Below are 27373 nucleotides of genomic sequence, written 5' to 3'. Positions count from 1 at the left end.
TTGCTATTTTTCCTTTTTACAACCATCATCTGTTCTGCTGTGCCAGGAGATTTAGATTAGCTAGGAAGCAGGAAATGGTTGGATTTCTTGCTTTCTTGTAAGTACAATCAAACCTCCCTTAAGACTGAAGGTTTGCTTGCAAGCAAATTCAGCGCAGACTCACGGCAAGCAAATTTGAGAGACTGAGCTAGCCAATGGCAAATAGATAGATCACTGAATGATTCTGAGCAACTCAATCTGCCTGCTTTGCTGATTTTGGGTAAAAGTTGCTCTTTTTTAAAAATAAAAAATTCAATATTTACATGCATGGTGTGTTATGAGTTAATTTTATGAGTTTGCTTGCAAGCAAATTTTATGTGACAGACTGACCTAGCCAATGGCAGATTGATAGATTTCTGAATGAATCTGATTCTGTGAGCAACTCAATCTGCCTGCCTGCTTTGCCTGATTTTGGGTAAAAATTGCTCTTTTTTAATAAAAAATTCAATATTTATATAAATATTTATAATATTTACATACAAGCCATGCCCAGCCAGTCACATGATCACCAAGCCACACCCACAAATTAGACCACACCCACAGAACCAGTCAGTGGTCCATGGGATCTAAAATTATGAGTTTGGTGGTCCCTAAGGTCCAAAAGGTTGGCGACCCCTGCTCCAAACTACTCAAAATTTCCGCTACCAGTTCTGGTCAGAACCTGCTGGTTGAAGTACAGAATACTGCCAAATTTTCTCAAGATGTAAGTCTTTCTAGATATTGTATAAGCAGTAGTTACCTATCTTTACTTAAGCTAAAAAATGTTTTTCTTTTTTACCAGAACTCAATTTTATCAAAGGTTAAATAGCCAGAAAACCTGTCAACACATTATAAAGCTAGTTTATCATGCATGATTTATCATTTCTTGTCAAAACAGTAATATTGTATTTCTGCTTGTAGTGTGGCATGGTACAGCCTTCGTATCAATCACTGTCTCAAAACCTATAGTACATATTAAATAATGTGACCATTTCAGGGGATTAATTGCACTAATTGGAACTTCCCTGTATTCAGACTCATTAGACCAGTATTTCTCAAACTTAGCAACTTTCAATTGTGTGGATTTCAATTCGAGGCCAGGGAATTCTGGGAGTTGAAGTCCACACATCTGAAAGTTGCTAAGATTGAGAAATATTGTTCTAGATTGCCATTCTGTGGTACTTAAAAAGAAGCACATATCTTAATAGCTCAGTTTCAGATATGAATTGCTTTCAGAAAGCAGACCTTTCTTAAATATTTTTCATTTTTCCAGGAAAGCTGAGTTGGCTTCTAATCTTCCAGTGAGAACAACTATCCTCTGCCATCACCATTATCTTCAATTTTTATCCCCTTCAGAGGCAATGCCAGGGTAATAATTTACGTCCCAGCATAAGCCACTCCTCATATTCTTCTGACCTTCAGACTAATTTATAAAAACAAAAACACAAGGAAAGGAGGACACAGCCAGGGCACAATAGTTAGAAGATGGAATTATTTTGCTTTTAGAAAGACACAGAGAAACCAGCCTTCTGGCAGTACCTCCATAAGCAGGTAAGGTTGAATTTTTCTCTATTTCATATTTACGTATTTTGGAGAAAGTTCTAAGAAAGTAGTAGGTCTGGGAAAACTAATTCTAAAATCATGGAATATATAGAATAGAGCAGTTACTTAGAACTGAGCTACTTGAATTCAGATTAGAGTTACTGCCCTTTCTGATAAGAGTTCCACAATTGAATAAAATAGTTTTAGGTCTCGAGAGAGTTATGTTCTGCTCTGCAGTTTAAGGCTGTTTCCAGTATTAGACATCAAAATACATTGCTGCAGAATTTTCATTTTTTTAAAAAGGATCAAAAGTTATAGGCAGTTTAGCAGTGTAACAAATGGAAAACAAGTCCTCACTTAGTAAGCACAATTGGGACCAGCAACTATGTCACTAATGGGTGCATTTGTTAAGTGAAGCAACCTATGATTGTCCCTGATTTGTGACATCAGTTTCGCTGTGGTCATTAAGAAAATCACCAGTGCCCCAGGGATAAGTGCGGTCTCACATGATTGCAGTTTGCGACTTCCTGCTGGCTTCCCATTGACTTTGCTTATCAAAAGCTGGCTGTGAAAGTTGCAAATAACGATCATGTGACTGCAATTGTAGTACATGCATGCCAGTTGCCGTGTGGGTGAATCGTGACAATGGGGGTGCTGTGCTGACTGCAAGTATGAAGACTGGTCCTCGATCTATTTTTTTTCAGTTCTGCTGCAAGTTTCAATGGTGGCTATACTAGTCAATCAGTAAGCAAAGACTATCTGTAATGACACCTAGATCTGACAATATGATATGAATAAGGCAGCCAGGAAGATAGTGAAAACTTTGTCTCAAAATATCCCACAATTTGTTGGATTTCATGTCCATTTATTTGAACAGCAGGACTCCCCAGCTCCCCCTCTCTGCATTTTGCTTATAAACTTGATACGATGGAAGTTTATCTTCTATCCCTCTCTTGGCTATTATAACAGCAAAACTGCACCAGTATAGATTTCAATCCATACAGATAGTCCTCGACCTATCACCACAATTGAGCCCAAAATTTCTGGTGTTAAGTGAGACATTTGTTAAGTGAGTTTTGCCCCATTTTACGACTTTTCTTGCTACAGTTGTTAAATAAATCCAGCTTCCCCATTGATTTTGCTTGTCAAGCGTCTGACTTTTGATCGCATGATCATGGTAGATTCTGCAAAGGTCGTAACTGTGAAAAATGATCACAGGTCATTTTTTTCCAGTGCTGTTGTAATTTTGAATGGTCACTAAATGAATTGTTGTAAGTCGAGGACTACCTGTATTGTAATCTACAGAATTGTGTCTTTCCTTCTTGGTAAGTACAAATGCAATTGTAATCTAAATCTTCTTGATATAACTTTTCCAGTCACTTTTCAAGCTCATTTTCTATATTGAGAATTCTCCTGTTGCTGATTTTAATGTATGTAGACAGACAATTGGTGTTGGGAGCACAGTGGCTCTTGTGGCTAGAACGCTAGGTTGGAGGTTAAGAGTGCTCACATTCGAGAACTGAGTGCTGCCATGCGGCAGGGCAGGTGCTTGTCCTTTGCTCCAGCTCCTGCCACGGACATGAAGGGAGCCACCAACTGGATGCCTCCTGGCAACAGTGATGTCACTGGGCTAATCCTTTTAACCCAGAAACGCCTTGGTGCTTCTGACAGAAGTGTAAAAAATAAAAAGTTGTTTGGGGACTGGAATGTGGTGAAACCTGCATCTTTATTCAAGGATAGCTGAGAACACTTGTGGCTATCTTCAGGACAACCTGAAGAACTAGGATTGCCTATAAACAGTGGAAGCCATAAATACAGCCTCTCAAATCTCTGCAAACCATTTTGAAATGTTAGTCTGACAGAAGAGGTTTCACATTGACTGAGAAATAATTATAATAGCTTAATTTGATTTAATTTTAATTTAACCAATTATCCTTTTTCCCCCTCTGGTCCTGGCTATCTGGTCCTTTGTCCCCTATTTGGGGGACTGTAGTCACCTTGTGTGCCATTCAAAAGTCAAGCACTGATGCAGAAGCATGCACCAATGTTTGCTCCAATGTATTAGCATGCTTTAAATAGTGAATATGGCTTATTTGGCACTCAGAGTTAACTTCTAGCCTAGATCTGATGGAATAGAACTGTTTGGTAGTTCCCTTTTACTTCCTGTTGCTTTTTTTCTTTCTCTTCCCTCAATGTATCTTATACTTTTACTTTTATATATAAAAAGCAAACATCTCAGTGGAAAGTAACAACAATATCTTCCAAACTCTGCACAGGGGCAGGGAGGGCTGGCAGTAATATCTGTCCCTAAACCACTGAAGTCCAAATATATATTTTTAAATGCAATAACACAGTCCTAGTTATAACACTGTGCACTAAAAACACATTTTATACTGGGAAAAATGCATGTGCTTCAGTTTTTACAAACAAGGAATTTGAAAATCGACTGCAGTTTATCTCTTGCAATGCAAAACCTCTATCTCTAATAGGAAGACATTCCATTTTTTACAAGGCCCTAGAAAAAACAGACAGTTCCTTCACTAGATTCAGTGAGGAAAAAGGTCAGACTTTTGCTAAACAGCAATTTAGCAATCTGTAATATTATTACGGCATCACTGTTCCTATGGTTTTTGCCAACCTCAGATTGAATCATGAGTTATGTTTACATATTTATCTTCCATTCATAGACCAGGCATATTTCTATTTTATTTTTGTCTTTATGACATTTTAATAATCAAATATATAGCTCAATAGCATATATAAATGATAAACTAACAATACTTTCATACCGTCATACTGTCTTAGTGGCCTTACTAGTAGAACTGGTTTGGCAAGGTTTTCTTCCTCTCCCTTTAATGCTAATGACCTGATATTCACTGGCTTTGGAGGCATTGTAATTTATATTAGTGGGAGCACCTTGAACTTTGAATTTGGGAATAGGATGGAGGAAAGATTCCTGGTTGTACATTCTTTCCTTTATTTCTTTTTGTCAGTGAGGGTAGATGTACTGATTTTATTTTCTAAAATAAATTCTAACATGCACTTGCACAACTGTGTAGTACTTATAAGAATCTACAAGGGGGAAAATGATGTTACATGCATGATATACACAATAGCACTTTACCATTATCACAGCTTCTAACAGACACCTATGATAGTTATGAATCGCAACATGTTGATTATAAACATATCTCTGAATAAAGAAACATACATACAATACTATATAGGCATATATGAATATAATTACTAATTGAGTCAACCTGAGTTTTTATTTCAACTCTCCACAAATTGCTAAGGAAGAAATAAGGAAATAAGATCAAAATGTGCATACATAAAATGCTTTCAAAAAATACAAATATTACCTAACTGGCATGCACAATGCCCATAAGAATGGGCATTAAGATAGATATGCACAGAATCCATATTTTCGTGAAAATGATTTCAAAAATGTCAGACTGATATGGAAATTAAACCACACAGGCTTAACAGTAAAAACAAAAACAATGAAAAAGTAAAACAGACAAGTCCATCCAACCAGTGACAAAACAAAAAGGTTGATCTTCTAGGCCAGTGGTCCCCAAGCTTTGCACCTTGATGGCCCGGCCCCGGGCAGGGGGCAGAAACAAACTGGGCCACGTAAGCAGCTGGCCAGCATGCATGCGCCTGCAGCTCAACTTATGCGAGTGGCAGGCCAGTGGGCAAGCACATCCATGCACAACTTGACTTGTACAAGTTGAGCTGGCCTGCCTCTCATGCAGCCTGGTTGCAAATTGGTCATGACCCAGTAGTGGTCTGGGGCTGGGGACCCCTGTTCTAGGCCTCAATCAAGTCAGCAACTAGAGAAGCTTATCATGAGGCTAATAAGTGGCACTTCCCTTACAATTTTAATGCAGAATAAGTCAAAGAATGAAATTGATGGATTGTGATGACCCAGAGTATCTCAGAAATATAACAAAAACCAAAACGTAACTAAAAGTCCTTTAATGCCTTCAACTTGGCTTCACTGTTTAATTGTTCACAGTGGAGGAGTAAACTATTTTCAAAATAACATTTTAAAGGCAAGAAACACAGTTCACATCCAAAGAGCTGATAATGAAGCAAAAACTAAAAACAAACCACATTGAATAAAGTTCCTCAACAGACCAGGATAGATAATTGACAACTTCAGGAAGATAACCAGGGACAGTCCATTGGAAGAACACCAACCAAGATAAACCTTCTTTAGGAATAAAACACTAATTACTCCCCAGCATCTGTTAGCACGCAGGTCCAACCTTTTATGCAGATCTCACACCTGCAACCCATGAAGAGGACCATGGCCCTCTCCTCCTGAATACATCACATTTTACCCTGATCCTCTCCTCCCTGCGTGCCCTAGGATGGATAGGGGATGGGCCTGGGTCATCCTCTGACTGCTCAGCCAGCCTCTGCCCTTCCCCAGCCTCCTCCACCACCTCTGGAGCCACACTTCCACTTCCTGTTGGCTGTTACTCCTCTTCCTCAGAGCATGACATAGATCCAGTTTTGCTTTCCTTTTCATCAAGCCTCAACAGCTGGTTACAAAAAAAATATATTAATAGGTCTCCTTCTAGGGTAGGTACGGTACATAGGGTAGGTAGCATGTTTAGCAATCTTATTACTTTAATAGGTATAGATGTGCTCACTGACAATAATTGGTAGCTATTTCTGAGGACCTAGTGTCATTCTGAAATATTGTTAAATCTGTGTCCAAAAATAGCCCAGCTGATAGGTCACAAGCAGAAGACAGGTGAAATAATAGGGAGCAATTGATAATACAGTAAGGACACCACAAAAGGAACTGCAGTGCTGGCAGTGAATTGCTATGGCTGATAGTATCAGAAGTTGTCAAGTAATGGAAATGGCATAGGAACGTCCAAAATGGCCCATATACCACCATTAAAGTAATAAACAATACAAAAGGTGTCCATATAAAGTCCCATGTTTCTAGAAGTAAAAAATTTATTGGTATAGTATCAGAACTGACATCTGTAATGATCAATTCTGGCTCTTTCTCCCAGCTTCAATCAACTATGTGTATAGCAGAAGATTAGCTCTCTCTCTCAAGAGAGACCTGAGAGATCTAATCAAGCACTTCAGAAAATTCCAGTATGCCATAGGTAGATGCAGCTGTGGAAGTCAGGTGTCCAGTCTGTCCTGAAACCTAAGCCTTAATAGCCCTGGAAGGCATTAGGCAGCCTTGTAGCAGCCTAATGGTTAATAGCAATTAGTCAGATCCCATACATTACATGAGCAACTGCATAAGCAATGAGATATTCTAAATTGTTCTCGTTACAGCCCTCCTTTAAAACCTGAAGCTGAAAACATTAAAGCTTCTTCAGCTGGAATGAGAAAAAGCTCCTGTTATGAGGACATAACGTTAACAAGAATTATCACAGCATGTTCAGTTAAAGAGATTTGAGAAAGAGGCTACAGAAGTTCAAGGATCAGGAGTATAAAAGCCAGGTGTCCTAGTAGTCCCACTGGATGATTCTACAAATCTAATTTCAAAGTTATCACTCAGTACCAATTGCTATCATCAGGGTTAATCAGTCAGAGGGATTACTTATGAGTAACAACCTACTCCCATGTAATCAACTTTCTGCACCTCTGGTTCACCAGGAACTCAGCCTCTGGATGAAGCATGGTAGGGGGTGATTTAGCATAACCTTATTAGGTGTTCTGTAGTGTTTGCCATCTTTGGACTCTTTCTCATCCTCTGACCTAGGAAACCATACCATAAACTGATCCCATTTCACCTCAGAGTAGTTTGAAAGGGAACTTTTATTAAAATTATGTAATTACTCAAAACGGGTGTTCTAACTCTTGCAGTGAAATTCCACCTGTGTAGAGGTGATGTTGCTGGCATCTAGCCAATGCATAATAACACCTTGCTTCACTTCCTACTGAAGGAGAGCTGATCTTAACATTTGCAAGAGGACATAAGTTAAAGGAGCTTCATACTACAACTCTCTCTGACTAGCTAACAGGATAGTGGCCAACAGACAAACTTGTCAAAGAATTTCTTCAAGTTGTACATCCACCCTCCCAGATTGACTCTATGCACTCACCCGGGGCACAAGCCCTCTTCACAACGCTGGGAAAGACAAAAGGTAAAGTACAGCAGATTTCACCATCCACTAATGAGAGATAATATATCTGATACAATCTTTAATCTCAAACACTTAATATTTGCTAGGTTAACAGTTACCTTATAATTTACTTTCACAGATGCTTAAGAATGATAAAATGGCTTGGTTTCTACCATTTTAGTATATGTTTATTTATAAATGAAATGGGATTTAATTTATAAGAGAAAGTCTGGTAATTAAACTTCAATGCATTTAAATAGTGTATTAAAGTGATAGAGTTTGTAAAGTGGCAACAGTGTGGAAAAAATCTATTAGCCTTGCTCTTTGCTTTTAAATATAGCTTTATCTGCAGAAATCAGCATAAAGTTTACACAGAGAGGCAGGAATTTCTAGCTACTACTCTCTCTATTCTGAGTTAAGAGTACAGATGCATGGTTAATGAAAATAATTAATAGCTGCCTTTAAAAAAACCTTTAAAAATAACTCCACTATCAGTGTTATTTTTTAAAATTTAGTTATTTTTAAAGACCTATTTTATTTGATGCATTTTGGTTTTGTACTTAATTTTCCTTTTTTACTGTTTTACTGTTCTGTTTTTACTTTTCTAAAGCTAATTAATCATCAAATTACTCAAGCTGACATATGGGATGAGTTAAAAACTCATCCGATATGTCAGCTTGAGTAATTTGATGATTAGGTAGCTTTACAAATCCAATAAAATAATAAACACATCTACTTATATGCACTGTCTTCAGAGCTAAGATAGGTCTCTACTCTTGGTTTTTAACCCTTTTGAGCTTTTTAAAAGTTTATTATACAGCATGCATCTGTTTACTTGACCTGCTGCAGTATCTTCAGCACCTCGCTGTTTTAATATTTTTAGAACACTGTTTTAGTGACTTTGAGCCAAAAAAGTGTGATACCAAATGAAAAAGAGTGAATGGATTATATTGGTGTTCCCACCAAGTTCTATTGATTGTACTAGTTTGGCTAAATGTACTACCTGTTTTCTCCTTAATGCTTTCATAGTGACAGAGGTAGTTCTAGAATAATGTTTGGGAATGCAATATAACATCAGTCAGTGCCATGTTTTACAGTATATTACTTTACAAAACTTTTCTTTAAATTTCCCAAGAGGCATTGGGAAAGAATTCTGTTGTCAATAGAATTTTGGGCAGTATTATCTTGAGGATTGCATTAAAAAGTATTTGGGACCGTCTACAGTTCATGGACTAAAAATTATTTACCCCATGTCTAACATATCAAAAACTGATGGCATACTAAAAATAAGACTTTTCAGCTCTGTCCAGTTAACTAATGTATTCTATACAGGGGTGGGATTCAAAAATTTTGACAACTGGTTCTGTGGGCGTGGCTTAGATGGTGGACATGGCTTGGTGGTCATGTTATTGGCTGGGTACGGCCAACTCAATATCACTCATATTGAGGCACACATCTCCTTGCCTGGCCTCTCATGACTGTGGGGATGCTGCAGCAGTCGTAAGTGAAAAATGGTCGTAAGTCACTTTTTTCAGTGCCATTGTAACTTTGAATGGTCACTCCACACAAGCAAAGTACCAGCAAAGGAGGGGGAAAAAACTCCAGAGATTTCCTGAGACAGGAAGTCTAGTCCTGCCAAGAATGTAATAAGGGTTAATGGAGAGGCAGTTTCTCTAAGCAACACCAGAATGTTTCCTTCCTGCCTTCCTTACAGGATTAGGCCAGTAATTTTTTCTAACAACCGGTTCTCAAACTGCTTAGAATGTTACCAACCGGTTCTAGCAAATAGGTGCGAACTGGTAGAATCCCACCCCTGATTCTATAACAATCAATGATAGAAAGGTAGGTACCTGTATTCCTTCTTAGCTGCTTTGTAGAAATTTGTACTTAATATCTGGTTGATCTGAGATGTCCATCTTTTTGTCCCTTAATAGTATTGATTTACTTATGTCCAGTTCTTTGGGCAACCAAAATTTCAGTCTATTTTATTCATTTTAACTTCCAGTAGAAGCTGTTAAATGTGTGGCCAGTATATGGCTCCTGTTTCTACAAACCTAACAGTTCACAATCCCTTATTATTGAATTTAATATCCTTTTATAGCAGGCTTGATTTTACTGTAGCAAATTAATGTGTGAAGGGTGGGGAAGAGTTGAGTATGGAATTTTTCCTGTTCTTTTCCCACCCCCAAATAATTTACAGTAAAGTATTTGATGCCACTTTGGAAAAGAGGTCCATAGGGACAACATGTACTTGGATCATCATTCTAGGTGTATCTCTAGAAAGGGGGGCAATGATTCATAGAAGTAGCTGCTACCATTGAATAGAACCCAATATATTTTGGTGACCATTAACCCAATCTATTGCTTATAGTCTGTGTGGGAACCTCATTATTTCTTTTAATTGCAAATTAAATGATCATTTCTGGTTCTCCCTAGAAGTACAGTGTCTGGTATCCATCAGAATACTTTCCTATTGTTATATACCAGGTGACATTGGAGGGAAAACTACTACTAACTACTAGACTTTGGAGTGATTTTGAGATATAGAGAAAAGTTGCTAGTCAGGTTCTACTGTTGCTAACCTTATGCCATGACCTTGAATCGTGCTAAACAGTGAATATTATGCTTCATTTAGCATGCTGGGATTATTGCCCAGGCTGAATACTGGTGACTTAGAATGGAAATTAATCCTAGCATTGCTCTTGCTACATCATGGTGAATATACAATATGTACAGATATATGGCTAAAAAAGAAAGCTTTGGAAATAGATTTTTAAAGTATAAAACAGGAAAGAATGAAAGGAGGATTCCATTTATTATTTACTTCAAGTGTGATGATGAATTTAGAGAAGTCTAAAATTTGTTGTGCCAAACCTGAAAAAGAACCCCATTAAAAATGATGTTCTGTAAAATATTAAATAATTTGTCAGAGAAGCTAGCTTTTGTATATCTTGCTATTTCATGTCACTTCTCCCGATGTGTGCTGTGATCCCTTGTCTTTCCAATCCACCATGGTCTTTATGTAAATCACAAAAGCATTGCAATGTTGTGGAGGTACAATCACTATCAAAATTTAATGAAAACCAGAATTCAGACTGATCTTTTCCACTTTAGTGCACCAACATTTTGATGTGAATTATTGTTTTTCTTTGTAGTCCGGAGTTTAGCCAAATTCAACGCACACATCCATAATATTTTCCTAAACTCCAGTTCATTTAACAAGTATGTCCTATTAAGTAATGTAAGTTAACGATGAAATGTCAGAGCAGCAAGTAAGTGCCCTTTGAGCTGAACTCAGCTCCTGGTAATTTGATAGACACTTCTTGGTAAGAATGCAGAAGTGGTTTGCCATTGTTTTCTTCTGGTATGTTTTCTGAGATTCAGAGTCTGAGTCTGGCCTAGGGCACAAGTATTCCCTGGAGGTAGGGGTGTGAAGCACTTCAGTTACAAAATAGAGAAGCCGCTTTGGAGTTTTATGAATACACTCACCTTACTTGTTAGTGAGGGGGCCTTGGTGCTCTCTGAGCTTGATTGTTTTCTTGCAGATGTTTCACTACGCAAACTAGGTAACATCATCAGTGCTAGCAAGAAAACAACCAAGCTTAGAGAGTACCGAAGAGTTAATACCTCCTTTAACAAGCTGCTTTTTTTTCTGGGCTCATAGAGTTGAGGGCATCATTGTAGTGAAATAACTATGCGAGTAAATAAATCCCTGATAGCATACTGAAGCCTGCTCCAAAGCACTTTGTTGCACCATGTTGCCATATGGTTACCTCCAGCATATATTTTTCTGGGATCATATTCATAGAAAGTCAGCCAGGAATAAATCATATTGATTAAAATAATCATAGCAACAAAAGAAGATATTTTACATATTGTTGGGAGAATTTCCCTGGGTTTCTTCCAAGCCCCAAAGCAATCAAGATGCAGAAGCTGGCTGTTTTTGGAAAGGGGGTTTCTTTATTATTATTCCCAAAACAATACAAAGTTTTTGAGGGAAGCTAACACCAAACTGGCATGCTGGCAAGATTTTTATAGGATTCCAAGCCTTTGGTGAAAGATATGCAAATGTAATATTTGGTTTTATGAGTGGGAGGGGAAAAAAGATTAGAGGAAAGTAAGAAATATTTTATTTCCTTTATCAGGAAAGATCTTCCTGGCCAGGCAGAAGTGCTAAATTCCCAAGCCTTTTAAACATTGGTTGGTTTCAGCATTAGATTCCTACCTGTGGGTGATCACTTGCCTTTAAGGAAACATTATATTTTATGGGTGGAGATGGGTTTCTCTGGCTCCAGATTGGAAGACTATTAAAAGAAGGGGAGCAGATCAAAGGGTTTTTAAAAACTTCATCAATATCTTAGTCTGCAAGGAATTCAGTTATCATATATTTGGGGTGCATGGAGCTTTCAAAAGATTTGTTTTGTGATGCAAATATGTGTGACATTCCTATCTTGTTACAGCAGCCAATTTTTCAGCTTGCATGACTGCTTTGGAAAATGGCTTCTTTTACTTTTTTTCTCTTGAGAAGCAAACAAGTGTGCCGAACCAACCACAATCCTGGAAATCCTGGAAAAGATGCATCTGTATAAATTTTATTTACAAGTTGAGAATCTCTCCTGCTTGTACCAGCAGCTCTCAGCAACTTTTCCTCCTCAAATGCTTCAGCAACTAATATTAAATGTTCAGTATTCTAAAATACTCCCTCCATTGTGATAAATCTTTAGGTGGATTTGATTGGACAGTTTTCTTAGTAAGTTACAGGAATAGCAGTAACAGCTCAAATATTTATTGAACTGCTGGAGTTAGTTTATTTACTGTCCCATTAGAAAAAAAAGTTAGACTCATGAAAGCATATCCTCAATTCAACTTTGTCCTCCTCAACACTAATCTGGAATTTGTTAAATGGAATTCCGGAATTATCCAAAAACTAGCCTAGAAGGGTTGAGATTTGAGTTACATTTGTGTGTGTGTCAGAAATGTCAAGTTTTTTTTAAAAAAAGTTGTAGAATTTCACAATAATGTGGATATCATTGAAAGGGGGTATGAAAAGACGATTTCTGAAGATTTAATTGGGATTATTAATGTTTTTACTTTAAAAAATGAAGATGACAAAAAAAATCCTAATGGCCAAAGATGGACCCAAGAAACCACTTTTTAGATTGTGAATAGAATATTTGTTTATGAATGATGACAGGAATCTATAATCTTGACTCTATAAAAACTGAAGTAGAATTTTACTTCTATCAAATGTATCATATGACTGAATAGGCAAGTGATAAAAATCAGTTAACACAAAAATTGATGTATTCTAATTAAAACGTTAACATTGGGTCTGAAGGAATTGCAGGGTGAACTATCTTGTTCTACCTTTTTTTTAAGTATAGTAGTATAAGTAGCACTGCTTATTGGCTGGTTATGTGCTATACTGCTGCCTCCTAGCAACCACATGCATAAACTTGTCTAGAAAGATCTATCTCCAATCTGGCCTTTCAAGTCCCCTAATGGTGCACCTATAACCACTGTAATTCAGTCCATTTATGTTGCTGCTAGAACATTCTTTTCTTTCTTTCTTTCTTTCTTTCTTTCTTTCTTTCTTTCTTTCTTTCTTTCTTTCTTTCTTTCTTTCTTTCTTTCTTTCTTTCTTTCTTTCTTTCCTTCCTTACTTACTTACTTAAAAGAAGTAATCCATGTTCACTTCCAGAAAGTAAACTTGAGATAATGGCTGTCTTTGCATAACACATTAATTCCTAATTTGTTTTTGTTATGGTTTGGCTTATCGTGATACATCAATCCAGATTTGCAAGAATGATTTATAGCAGTGTTATATAAAATGTTTATCTAAGTGGTTTACAGAATCAGCATATTGCCCCCAACAATCTGGGTCCTCATTTTACCAACCTCAGAAGGATGTTGCCGTAGTCACATAATCACCATCCTCCAGCTTCCAATTAGCAAAGTCAATGGAGAAATTGGGAGGTAATTGAATATGGTGATGATGTGAATATTTGTTTGTTTCTTAAATTTATCTGCCAACTATTTCACCATGGGACTGCTCTAGGTGGCTTACACAAATAAAAATGAAGATAGGAAAAGAAGTGTAAACATAACGGTAGTAAAGGAGCAATAGAATAAACAATGAAAAGGAAAATAATGATACAGTGATATGAGAACATGCAGAGATATGCAGACTTTTATATGCTGTGTGTGTGTGTGTGTGTGTGTGTGTATTATAAACACAGTAATGCCCTGCTTTATCAGCTTGTTTTCATCTTGCAAATAACTCGGGCTGTACATTGCCCATAAGTTCCTAACATTAAGATAAACATGATGTGAAAATATGATATATATTCTTCTTAATAACAACTGAAATGCAAGAGATAACTATGTCATCTGGAGTATTGTTGGAGATGCTCAAGGTCAATCATTTTAAAGAAAATGTGACTACAGGAACATGAGCCTTTTGAAACATTTTTACCCCTGGCTGGCCTTCAAATATATAGCCAACTCTTGTTTGCAGTTACAGCTTGGATGGATTGCTCTCTCTTTGGGATTAAAGAGAAAATGTCTCCCTGCTTATCATCTGGAGGTCAGAATTATTACTTTTTAGTAAGTTGTTAATGAAATGCATCTGGTTGTAACTGCAATAAAGTTGGAAAACATAGTGAGGTAGACAATATAGAACACATGACTACTGGGAAATCAGCTTCAGATGCTACCTCTTTGTGAAAAATAGAAAAAAGATAGATATACTTAATCATCACTTAATGAAGTAATTCAGATTTGCAACTCCATTACTAAGCAACACGGTCATAATGTGTAACATCACATGACCATGCTGACTTAATGAAGAAAGTTGCAGCTGTCATTAAGCAAATCTTGCATAGTTGTTAAGCATACCACATTATCACCATATTCAATTACCTCCAATTTCCCCATTGACTTTGCTTATTGGAAGCTGGCAGATGGTGATTATGTGATTGCGGCAACCATTATAATAATAGCAACAGTATGTAGACTTATATATCACTTCACAGTGCTTTAAAGCTCTCTCTAAGTGGTTTACAGAATCAACATATTGCCCCCAACAATCTGGGTCCTCATTTTACCAACCTCGGAAAGATGAATCAACCTTGAGCCAGTGAGAATTGAACTGCCGAATTGTAGGCAGCTGGCAGTTGGCAGAATTAGCCTATGGTACTATTGTAGTATCTATTCTAAGCACTGCACCAACATGGTTCATAATTATGAGTCGATTACTACCAACTAGAATAATATTGTGACGGGAATTCTCTAACAGTTGCAATTTCAAGGACCAGTTATAAATACTCTTGTTGAGTAATGTCATAATTTTGAACAGTAGCTAAACGAATGGCTGTTATCTGAGGACTACCTGTGGATGGATGGATGGATGATAGGTGGGTGGATGAACAAAGAGACATTTCATATTCTCCACAGTAATGGATTGCTGTTGGTGAAATATGAGGCTATTAATATGAGACTTGTACAAATGCATAAATTGAATTAAATTGTACCAAAAAGATGGTCTTGTCTTTTCAAATGGAAATTGAGGCAGCATAAAAATCTAATTTCATGCCAGGATAGATACTATCTCTTTGATTACAAACAGTATATCACTTATTAACTGTACTATCTATAATGTAAACCTTATTTGTCATTTGTCAAAATTCCTGCAGAAATTTTGAATAGTTTTACCCATCATTTCTTACCTCTACATGCAGTTTCTGGAAAGTATTGGGGCTTTCATGCAGCTATAATGAATGCGAAGAACAGAATGGCATATCTTATAACTCAAATATTCAAGAGTTGGGTTAAGGATAATTACTTAAACAAAAACAAAAAAAGCTATGTCTGAGCAGCTAGTTAAGACTATTCCAAAATAATCAGATATGAAGAACAGAATTGTTCCAAAGATCCTTTCCATCTGTGGATTCATCCGGATCTGGGAACAAGTTTTAACTCTGTTGTTGATCACTAACGATGGAGTTATCAGGAACTCCACCTTTTCTAGTTAGAAGGCAGGACTTCTTTTTGTCTTATGGATAAAATCTTCAGTCTTCACTCTTCAGTTTGTCTTCTGGGAAGAAGAAGTGGGGTATAAGATTATTAGTAACCTGTTCATCCTTCAGCTGTATTCCCTAGGGGTCAGTTGCCATGATCTAGATCTTGAATACAAAATACTGTATTGGGTTTCCAACATTAATGTTGTTCACAGCAATGTATATCTAAAGAAGCAAATATATACTAAAAATATACTATCACAGTTATGAAATGTAATGACAGGAAAAAGAGGTTAGCATACAGAAACTTAGAAACAAAAAAGAAATCCGCTTTACAGTAGGCTTCTTAAGCTGTCTGAATTTCTTTTTCCTAGATTTCCTGTCTGAATCTCCAGGCTTAAGAGATAAGGTTAAAATGTCCAACTGTTTCTCTACTGCCTGATTTTATTCACTCCCTCTTCTTTCTCAGCTTTTGAGAATACTGTTATAATGGTTACATCTAAAGGACAGAGAAAAAATTTTGCTGACATTTTTTTAAGGAACAGGATTCAGGAAGTGAGCAGAGAAAAAGAGTCAAATCCTGGCACAGCAAACTGTACGCCACCCATCAAGGAGCCACCAGCTAAACAGCATACCAAAAATTAGTGTAGATGAAAAGCCACATGGCATTCAAATATTGCAGACTGGGGATGGAACAGCCACATAAAACTGAACTGGACAATCTGGGGAATGATGGTCTCCAGAGAGACTAAAACAAAGAAAAGTTGGTGAGCAATAGCTTTGGAGTCTTTTCTAAAATAGAAGAAAAGAAGAATTTCCTTCTCTCCCAGAAGACTAGTTACCAAGTCGTGTCTAGCCTAATGGAGGAATTTTGGGCAGCCCTAAATGCCCAAAAGCAGCACCTTCAGAGGGACATTTTCAGGATTTATGACAGCAGCCAAGAAAAAAAAAATTTTTCCCCCATTTTCACATGCAACAATGAAGGGTGGTGGTGGATTGATTGATTGTATGTGTTATTTCCTGATTTTCATTATAGCCCGAACCATATCACAAAGTGTAAAACAATATAGATTCCTTTTGTAATCAAAATTACAGAAAGCCCATATGGGGGTTCTTAATTTTTATTGTTGTTAAAGATTGCTAATCTGGTCAATGCATCAAGTACAGATTTTTCTTTTTGCCAGAGCTCTAGATGGACGATTTCCGATAGTCACAAAGGTGGCATGACTATGTTAGCAAGTTGCTAATGAGGGAGCTATTTCCATTATTAAAAAGTTCTTTTTACAAGGGTTTTCGGAGATTTAATTATTCTGCAGAACGTCCTGTACTGCTTTGTCTTGGCTGACCATAAGGCATTGCTTCCTAATATTTCTGAGTCATGGCATATTTGAAACTGAACTATTTAGCAATAGCCTGCTGACAGTGTCAACATGACTGCTGGCAGTACTAGGCAGGAACATGTGAGACTGGTCCACCCCCATTCTATCCAGTTCATGAACCTGCCAAAAAAAAAAAAAAACCCACAAGAGAAAGGGTATCTGGACTTACTTGCATTCTGTACTAAAAATCATCACTATTTTGAATTGATTCTACATAGGATGGGCCCAGATTGTCCTTATGCTAAACCCAATCCTTATGCTAATTTTATACAACTCTTGAGCAAATTTCAAAAACTCTACAAATCGAGAATGTTGCCCTTTGGTGCAACTTGGAATAGAGAAGAGAATGCTGAAAAGAAGACAAAAGAAGAATCAGAAAGAGAATGGATGTTTCCACCCATTTTTTCCTCTTGTCCCATTCACTACTCATTTAGCCCTGACCATTGCATTATTAGGGAAGGAATGTGGATGGTGACCTTCCCCCCCAAAAAGATTATTCACCTCATCATTTGCTGGATGTACTTGAAAGCAGCGATTGTTCCCAGAGATGATATTCAGCAGGTTCTGGCCAGTTCTGGAGAACCAGTAGCGGAAATTTTGAATAGTTCGGAGAACCAGGAAAAACCACCTCTGACTGGCCTTGTCCCCATCTATTCTCTGCCTCCCAAGTCTCAGCTGATTGGCTGGTCTTTTTTTGTTGTCCTGCATAGGAGAACGAAGCTGGAAAGCAGGTTAGTGGGGTAGGAAGGGAATGGGATTTTGCAGTAACCTTCCCCTGGAGTGGGGAGGGAATGGGGATTTTGCAGCAGGGGTGGGATTCTACAGGTTCGCACCTATTCTCTAGAACTGGTTGTTAACATTCTAAGCAGTTCAGAGAACCGGTTGTTAGAAGAAATTACTGGCCTAATCCTTTAAGGAAGGCAGGAAGGAAACATTCTGGTGTTGTTTACGGAAACTGCCTCTCCATTAACTCTTATTACATTCTTGGCAGGACTAGATTTCCTTCTCAGGAACATCTCTGGAGTATTTTTTCCTCCTTTGCTGGTACCAATTTGCTTGTGTGGAGTGACCATTCAAAGTTACAATGGCACTGAAAAAAGTGACTTATGGCCATTTTTCACACTTACGACTGTTGCAGCATCCCCACAGTCATGAGAGGCCAGGTGAGGAGATGCGTGACTCGATGCGAGTGATGTTGAGTTGGCCACGCCCAGCCAGTCATATGGCCACCAAGCCATGCCCACCAGCTAAGCCACGCCCACAGGACCGGTTGTTAAAAAATTTGAATCCCACCCATGTTTTGCAGTAACCTTCCTTCAGGACTGGGGAGGGAATGGGGATTTTGCAGTATCCTTCCCCTGCCTTGCCCACCAAGCCACACCCACCAAGCCACACCACACCCACAGAACCAGTAATAAAAAAATTTGAATCCCACCACTGGTTAGTCCCCAAACTTTTTGGCACCAGAGACCAATTTTGTGGAAGACAATTTTTCCATGGACTGGGGAGCAGGGATGGGATGGTTTTGGTTTTACTTACTCACCCATCACTCACCTCCAGCTGTGTGGCCCAGGTTCTAACAGGCCATGGACCACTACTGATTGGGGACCACTGCTTTAAAGATTTTTATTCAGTAGAAAAAATGCACATTATTTTTGTTTGGCTAAATAAACATCACTAGGTTTACTGAAGCTGCATGACACGAGACTAATTGATGATTTTTAAAATTTAAATTAGGATGGAATCTTAAGGATGTGAATTAGAGAAGTCTGAGAAAGTGAGGTTCAGTAATTTATGAGAAATGATTCTACTGCAGCTTTTGTGATGCTCATAGCCTGCAGCCATGGATCATGTTATTCCCTTTAGCAATAGCACTTAGACTTATATACTACTTCACAGTGCTTTATAGTCCTCTCTAAGCAGTTTACAGAGTCAGCATATTGCCTCCAACAATCTGAGTCCTCATTTTACCAACCTTGGAAGGATGGAAAGCTGAGTCAACCCTGAGTTGGTGAGACTCGAACTGCCGAATTGCTGGCAGCTGATAGTCAGCAGAATTAGCCTGCAGTACTGCATTCTAACCACTGTACCACCACAGCTCTTTAGCTCCAAATGATTTGTGCTGAGGATCTAAACACATTTTACCCAATGTTTTCTTTCAGGGAAGTTTGCTAGTTATTTACTGCATGTATTTGGGCACAAATTTATTCCACTAAGATGGATCAGCTCCTTCCTTGCTAATGACTACTTCTTTTCACTGATGCCAAGCATTTGAATTTCTTTTGAAATTGGTAGGTCACGTGTAGGTTAGTCATAGTTTGAGCAATCCCATCTTCATGCCTTGACCATAAAAAATGAAATCAGAGCTAAGAATCAAACAATACTATTGCAGTTAAGAGCCATTTGTTTTCGTTGCATTTGATCCCTGATTTTGATCTGTTTAGACAAAAGTATTATTTTGTGACTTTGCCATTCTGATGTAATTTTTTTTTACAGAGGAATGCAGCAGAACTTTAGCAATAAAAAATTTCCCTGGATTTTTCCCCTTTGCCCTTTCTGTATTGACTGATAATGTGTATACAGTATACAGTATACCGTGGGATGGGAGGTTGGAAGGTCTATTTGAAATCCAAACAGATTTTTTTTCACCTCAATGACTCCATATCTTTCTGGTTGTGATTTTTTTAAAGCATAATAACGATAAGAGTACTTACAGTACAGAACCGCAATTGCTTGGATAACAGATGTAGTGATTAACCTTACCAGTGTTATTTTAAATAGCAGATCATGGGGACTATGGAACTAATATAATCCCAAAATATATAAGATTTGCTGATCCTGGATTTTTCATGGCATTGCTTTTTGGGAGAGGAGTATATTTGTGCATGCAAGTTTATAGCAATGACTAATTGTATACAGCATAAGGTCTCATCAAACACATATTCCCCAAACCACTGAAAATCCACTAGTTTGTGACAGAAATATTTAAATATTGGAGAAGTAACCATGCTGATTTCATTTCATTTAAATGTTATAAATTAAGCATAGTTCTTTTTTTCCTTTCTAATACCAGCTCTTTGGGGTGGATTGAAGTCTCTTAGAATATCTCTCCATATCCATTTTTGTCTTTTCTTTTCTGAGACATTATATCATTTAAATAATGATATAATTCCATATTAAATTTGAAAGGGATTGGCAAACAAATGAAAGATTAAATGCATTTTTTACAAATATCAAAGGTTTGTATAAATAATAGGAATGCAGACACATTGTTCAGGTGACACATGCAAAGTTGACAGGCAAAGTACACATGTCATCTGAACAATGTGTCTGCATGTTATGACTTTCTGCTTTTGTCCCTATCAGTAGACATACTCTGTTAAACATGAATTCTACAACTGATGTACTTTAAGCTTTTTTAAAAGGACTTTCATTTCTTATAAAAGCTATATTGCTTATAATGATTCATTGCACTTTTTATGGGTTAGATCCAGATTTATTTTTACCAAGAATCGTGTTTGGAAAAGTTCTATTGAACTAAAAAAAAAAAAAGTTTCCAGGATGCTGAATAATGCAAATTGGAGATTTAAAGATCCTATTATGACTTGGTGGCAGAGGTGGTATTCAGCAGGTTCTGACCAGTTCTGGAGAACCAGTAGCAGAAATTTTGAGTACTTCGGAGAACCAGCAAATACCACCTCTGACTGGAGATTTTACAGTATCCTTACCCTGCCATGCCCACCAAGCCACGCCCACAGAACCAGTAATAAAATTTTTTGAATCCTACCACTGCTTGGTGGGATATAAGTTTTGCTCTGTAAAATCTTTCCTTTATTATTCTTTTGTCCTGTTGAAACTGCAAAACCCTTTTGAGGCCTTAGAATTTTTGTGTTTGTGTTGTTTAATTGTGTGGAACGTGGGAATATACAGTATAACACAGTCGTGTAGTTAGCAAAAGAAGAAAGAAGCTTGACTTTTGCGAAATAGCAACAAAGGTGCTTCCTGATTTGGGGGAGGAGGGTATTCCCAGATTTAGCATCTGAGCCTTCCTTAGACCTGTTCTTCCATTAACTTCCCAAGACCCTCTCTCATAGTTTCCTCTCCTGCTGGAATATAATCTGTGAGGAGGTGACCAGAGGTGGTATTCAGCAGGTTCTGACCAGTTCTGGAGAACCGGTAGCGGAAATTTTGAGTAGTTCGGAGAACCAGCATAACTCCCACCACTGACTGGAGATTTGACAGTATCCTTCCCCTGTCACGCCCACCAAGCCACGCCCACAGAACCGGTAGTAAAAAAATTTGAATCCCACCACTGGAGGTGACCAATGTTGCCATTCTTTGAGTGGTAGTTCTACCAGCCAATTGTCACATCTTTGAAAAGATAGTTCAAATTCCTCTTCGTATTACTTTTCAAATTCTTCTTCATGGTTCATTAGATTGGGAGAATGTTTTGAACATCTGTTTTGCTTTTCTTAAGGAGCAAGAATGTTTTCCTGTTCCTTCTTCTATGTTCATCACCATTAATTTAAATTTGCAGTGGTCACAGTGTGACTCTGGAGGCAAATGTCTTATCACCAACTTCCCTAGAAGTGATGAGACTTCCAGCTAGCACTGCCTATGACATTTATCACACTTGATCTCCTCATAAAGTCTAGCTTTTGTGTAAAAGTCATCCTATTCTGCTTTTTTTTTAAAAAAAACATGTCAGCTATGTAAGGCAATGGGGCAATGGGGTTCCATATAGTGGGGGGTTGCTGCTGGTTCGGACTGGTTCTAGCAAAGTGGTAGTTCCGATGATCAGCTGGCCACACCCACCCACCCACCCCACCCTATCCTGTCCTGTATTATCGACTTTCTGAGCTCAGCTGATTCCCATGGCACAGTGGATTTCCGTGCCTCAGCTGTTTTACTTATCGGGGCTGCCCTAGAAGGTAAGCTTTTTAGGTTCAAATTGGTGGTTTTTGAATGCTGCACAGCACGCACTCACAGAACCACAGGTCATTCCATATTTAGAATATCTTGCTCAAAATCATTTATAGAGGAAGAAGTGACTAATTCAGAAGCAGCCCAAACTGGATTAGATTATTTCCAGAGATCCAATCGATATCCCAAATCCTTTTGGAGAATTTCTGCACATACCCTGTTTATCTGTTATCAACAGCTGTGACAGTGGCTTATTTTGTTCAATGCCTATTGTTTATTTTCTAACCAACTTTAAAACAAAAACAAACCTCAATCAGATTCATGAATGGAAAATGCAAGATACCATCCAACAGGCACACATGGTGCTCAGAGCAAACTGGAAATGACCGCTTTTATTAAAATACGACAGTATATTACCAAGGGTATAGATTTTCTTATTTCTAATGTCTGTTATATTGTCAGCTGTCTTTATCTTGAAATGGAGCTTAGAAAAATCTTTGTAAAGGTAGTCCTCAACTTACAACAGTTCATTTAGTGACTGTTTGAAGTTACAGCAACACTGAAAAGTGACTTATGACCATTTTTCACACATGACCATTGTAGCATCCCCCATGTTCATGGGGGGGATCCAAAATTTGGATGCTTGGCAAGTGGTTCATATTTATGATGGTTGCAGTGTTGCCAGATTATGAGAACAACTTTGCAACCACCTGACAAGCAAAATCAATGGGGGAAGCCAGATTCACTTCACAACCGGGTTATTAACTTAACAACTGCAATGATTCACTTAACAATCATGACAAGAAAGTCATAAAATGGAGCAAAACTTAAATGTCTCAAAAAGCAACATAAACTTTGGGCTCAATTATAGGACTACCTGTATTCCAGCAATACCACATTTATCTGATTTGGGAATTGTCCACTGACTTGTTATCGCTTTTTGAGATAAAGGGGTTGGTGGTCTTGTTCACAAAATGCTTGGAGAGTTTGAGGGGCATAGGCATGCCAGATACGCATTCAAGGGTGGCTCTTCTATCGTATGATGAGATCTGTATGTATCACTCAGAAAAGCAGGCCAGTTCTCGTAGTATTATTCGAAAGAGAGACTGGATGCTACTGCTTCTAGGACATCATTTCTTCCTGGTTTCACAATTTGTTTCTGCATTGTTCTCTGAGTAAAGTTTGAAACTCCTTCCTAGAGCAAACAGGTCTGCTTCTGCTTTTCATGAAGACTGCTTATTTTGACTTATGGGTAGGCGCATGAGAAGGGCAAGGTCACTGTAGAACAAATGTGCCTCTGTGTATATTTCTTGTGATCACATTGCCACCTGAAGCGTTTATTTAGTTTGCTAACTTCCACTCCTCCTCCCTGCTTCCCCACTCCCTTTTTCCTGTAGATTTCATAAAACAAGGTCGAGAGAAGTTGGAACAGACCATCAAGGCCTCCAGTTCCAGGCTGTGCTCCTAGTGAGTATCTGTTTTTTTTCTGTCAATGGGGTGCTGTTCCTTTAAAATTCAGCCTGTGGATGCCCTCCTACCAGGAATAAGCAGTGAATTGAGCCGACTGGCACAGGCATGATGCAGAGGGAACCACGACTTGCACAAACTGGGATTTGTTACTCAATATGGCTTTGTTGCATTGCAAGGAGAGCTTTTTGTCAGGCAGATGTAAGTAAGGGACTTAAGTAAGATACCCGAAAATGAGACTTAATTCTGGGGCCTATAGAGGATATTTTGAAATGTGGCACTTTTACTTAATGTCTTTGCTTTTAAGAAATAAGGGGATATGCCAGCGTGGAACTGCCAAATGATTTTTTTTTTTTTAGCCTTTGCCTTTACATCTGGAAATGTCTCATGTTTGGTTTGTGGGAGTTTGCTCCAAAAAATGTTAGGATTGGAGTTTGCGGAGTATATATAGATACTCTGCAGTTAATCCTTCCTTGTTACAAAATGTCATTCTTTGAATGTAGTCTGCTAATTATTTCACAGGGAACAAGGAGGAGAAATGTACAACCGGAGTATCTATTAAGGGCTAATTGTAACTTGGGGGTGGATTTACGGTGGGGAAATAGTAAAGAGATGGCTTTGAAAACTTCAAAAAGACATTGAAAGATCTAATTACACCTTTAATTGTAAAAGTGTGTAAAGTATACAAATTGCCTCGACAATTCTAACTATTCGGTGATAAAAGCAGAAAAAAATAGATTAATTTGCTGACAAGGTTTTAATTAATCCTCACTTAAAATAGGACAGGAAATGGCCGAATGCCATTCCAACTGTTATCACAAATAACAGCTCTGTTCTGGCTTTGTTAGACTATGGGTTTAATAAGAAGTTTTATTTCTTAACTATGACAGCCAAATTAACCCCCCAGGGTTTAAATGAGACCTGTGACGTAATGGTGGAGTCTCAGTGTCTCAGTCTTGTTCCACTTTTCTCAGTTAATCATTCTCTTTTTAACCCTCAGTGCTGAAAGAGTAGCTATTTTAATGGACCATTCCAGAAGCCCAGAGCACAATACCCAGGTAAGGGCTGAGATCTTCATTAAAAGTATCGGTGATGGGACAATTTTGAACAAAGAGAAGATGGGGCAAAGTTACTTAGTTGCCTTAGATCAGTTGGGAGAAAAACATAATTTTATCCCTCATAGGCCAGTCTGCCCAAAGGTGGTCCCTTTGGATTTGTTGACTGGCTAGTGATTATGAGAGCTGAGACCCAACACATCTGAAGAACACCGAGTTGGGGGGAACTGCTGGGTTATCCTGGTATGGGTTTCTCTGCAAATTTACCATTCCTTGCAATTAGGTAGCTTCAGTCTTTTTTTCATAGATGTGGCCACATGTACAGGTGGTCCTTGACTTATTACCACATTTGGGACCAGAATTTCCATGGCTTATCAAGGCAATGGTTAAGTGACTTTATGACCTTTTTTGCCATGGTTGTTAAGCAAATCACTGCAGTTGTTAAGTGAGGAATACAGTCCTTAAGCAAATCCAGCTTCTCCCATTGACTTTGCTCCTGTTAGCCAGCTGGGAAGGTAGCAATTCCATGATCCTGGGATGCTGCAATACATGCCAGGCACCCAAATTTTGCTAATGTGACCATGGGGATGCTATGATGGTTGTAAGTTTGAGGACCGGTAGTAAGTCACTTTTTTCATGTCACAATTGTAACTTCAAATGGTTACTCAACAAATGGTTGTAGTTTAAGGTCTGCCTACAAACAATTGTTACTCAACTTCATGACTTTTTGTTTTCTATCTACAGCCTTCATCACCAAGTGACAATATCAACCTTGGACCATCTGCTAATCCCAAGTAAGACCACGGAAAAGACCATTCATAGCACTATGGAATACAAAGAAATTGATGGTTTTCCTTCTATATTATAGAATTATAGTCTAGTTTGATGAAAAGAAGGACTAGGGGTGACATGATAGCAGTGTTCCAATATATCAGGGGCTGCCACAAAGAAGAGGTAGTCAAGTTATTCTTCAAAGCACCCCAGGGCAGGACGAGAAGCAATGGGTGGAAACTAATCAAGGAGAGAAGCAACCTAGAACTAAGGAGAAATTTCCTAGCAGTTAGAACAATTAACCAGTATAACAACTTGCCTCTGGAAGTTGTAAATGCTCCAACACTGGAGGTTTTGAAGAAGAGATTGGATAACCATTTGTCTGAAATGGTATAAGGTTTCCTGTCTAAACAGGGGGTTGGACTAGAAGACCTCCAAGGTCCCTTCCAATTCTTCTATTCTATTCCATTCCATTCCATTCCATTCCATTCCATTCCATTCCATTCCACTCCACTCCATTCCATAATATAAGGCTAGCTATTTCAAGCTCCAGTAAAACCTTCTCTTATAGGCTACTAATAATTCATTGGTAGCAAGAAATACGTGCAGGGACTACAGTGCATCTTAATGATGGGGAGGGGTATGGGGAGAATAAAATTATAGCCTTGAGTTAACTGTTAATATTTTACACAAAGGTTACCTGGAGCCCAGTAGTGGGCTTCATTATTATTTTTTGATCTTGGAATTGCATTGTAATAGCTCACAGACAATGAAACCTTTACATCTCAGCCAGTGGATTCAGTTTTTTTTACTACTGGTTCTGTGGGCATGGCTTGGTGGGCGTGGCAGGGGAAGGATACTGTAAAATTTCCAGTCAGAGGTGGTATTTGCTGGTTCTTTGAACTACTCAAAATTTCCGTTACCGGTTCTCCAGAACTGGTCAGAGCCTGCTGAATACCACCTCTGATCTCAGCCAATAAAACACACGTTTGCCTTCACGGGTGAAGGAAAGTAAGTCTCTATATCCTGAACTTCTTTGCTTGCTTTTGGGCAGGGGTAACCATTTGCCGGACTAGAACTGCAGATTATGGGAAAGTAAGAAACTATTGGGGGAGGGTTGGGTTAGTAGAAAGAGTTATTGCGCCTTGAGTCCTACACCCCAAAATAAGCCACCTGGAATGAATGACACTGGGAGAGAAATTGAAGTAAAATACAACTCTAAACTTCTCAGCCTTTGTAGATCCATTTTATCATCCACGCTGCAAAAATGTATTATGATTGATTTAGAGGTAGAGGACAAAGTTTAACTAATATAGAAGAAGGCCTTTGGTGTATTTATTTTGTCTTTTTTCCCCCCCAATAGTGCCAAGCCAACTGATTTTGACTTCCTAAAAATAATTGGCAAAGGAAGCTTTGGGAAAGTAAGTAACCTAGTTTGGGAAGTTTTCTTGTGGACCGCTTGTTGATCCAAATAGGTTTTCATTCATGGCTTTTGACTTTTGGGAATTAATGTAACATTTGCACATGCTATTTTCCGAGTCAGAATAGTCCAATCATAAGGCAAAGTGAGATGGATACCTTAGGCCATATACTGTATTTTATATGCGTGAAACATAGCAACTTCTTGATTATTTATTCGTAAGAAATGCTTACTATTAAATTATTCTGTGCAAAACAGGGCAGAAAGTGCTTCTGGGATTTTTTTCTTTCTTCAGTATTAAAATAAACCAATTTTAACTCGTAACACCTAGAGTTGTATGAACAGTATATAAATGTAGTAAAAAATAATGAGAGTGAATGGGCAGGAATATAATTTATTTTTCAACTGCTCATAGAAAATTGCCTTAAGCCAAACTTGCTTCCATATTTACAATAAAAAAGTGTGGATTTGCTTCTGCTACTAATGATTATGATGATTGGCATTTCAATGAATCTATTCCACACAACAAGGCACAAAGCACTATTTGTGGCTCCTAATCTTTCAGATTGCCACTGTGTCAAGGGAAATTCAAATGAGAGTATATCTTTAAAACATCAAAAAAAATCAAGATGTCTAGAAATGCATCTCTTGGTTCATTCCTGTACATTAT

The 27373-nt window shown here is 38.1% G+C and overlaps 1 protein-coding gene across 2 annotated transcripts in view; it reads left to right on the top strand.

Annotated features, from left to right (window-relative positions):
• The first annotated feature begins 1479 nt into the window (after positions 1-1479).
• Positions 1480-27373, top strand: part of SGK2 (serum/glucocorticoid regulated kinase 2) — a 42074-nt gene continuing 16180 nt past the window's right edge. Inside the window, exons 1-6 of one of the 2 annotated variants that reach the window (XM_026697611.2) lie at positions 1480-1569; positions 7491-7691; positions 23388-23457; positions 24458-24515; positions 25257-25306; positions 26647-26704. In XM_026697611.2, coding sequence (XP_026553396.1) covers positions 7640-7691; positions 23388-23457; positions 24458-24515; positions 25257-25306; positions 26647-26704 — 288 coding nt within the window. In that variant the 5' untranslated portion in view covers positions 1480-1569; positions 7491-7639. Of the gene's footprint in view, positions 1570-7490; positions 7692-23387; positions 23458-23596; positions 23659-24457; positions 24516-25256; positions 25307-26646; positions 26705-27373 lie in introns of those variants that run through there. The other variant, XM_087929093.1, reaches the window with a different exon arrangement.

Source organism: Pseudonaja textilis, chromosome 3 (assembly GCF_049901715.1).
Source record: "Pseudonaja textilis isolate UNSWEBS1 chromosome 3, rPseTex1.2, whole genome shotgun sequence".
Lineage (NCBI taxonomy): Eukaryota > Metazoa > Chordata > Lepidosauria > Squamata > Elapidae > Pseudonaja > Pseudonaja textilis.
This window is presented reverse-complemented; position numbering and strand designations above follow the sequence as displayed.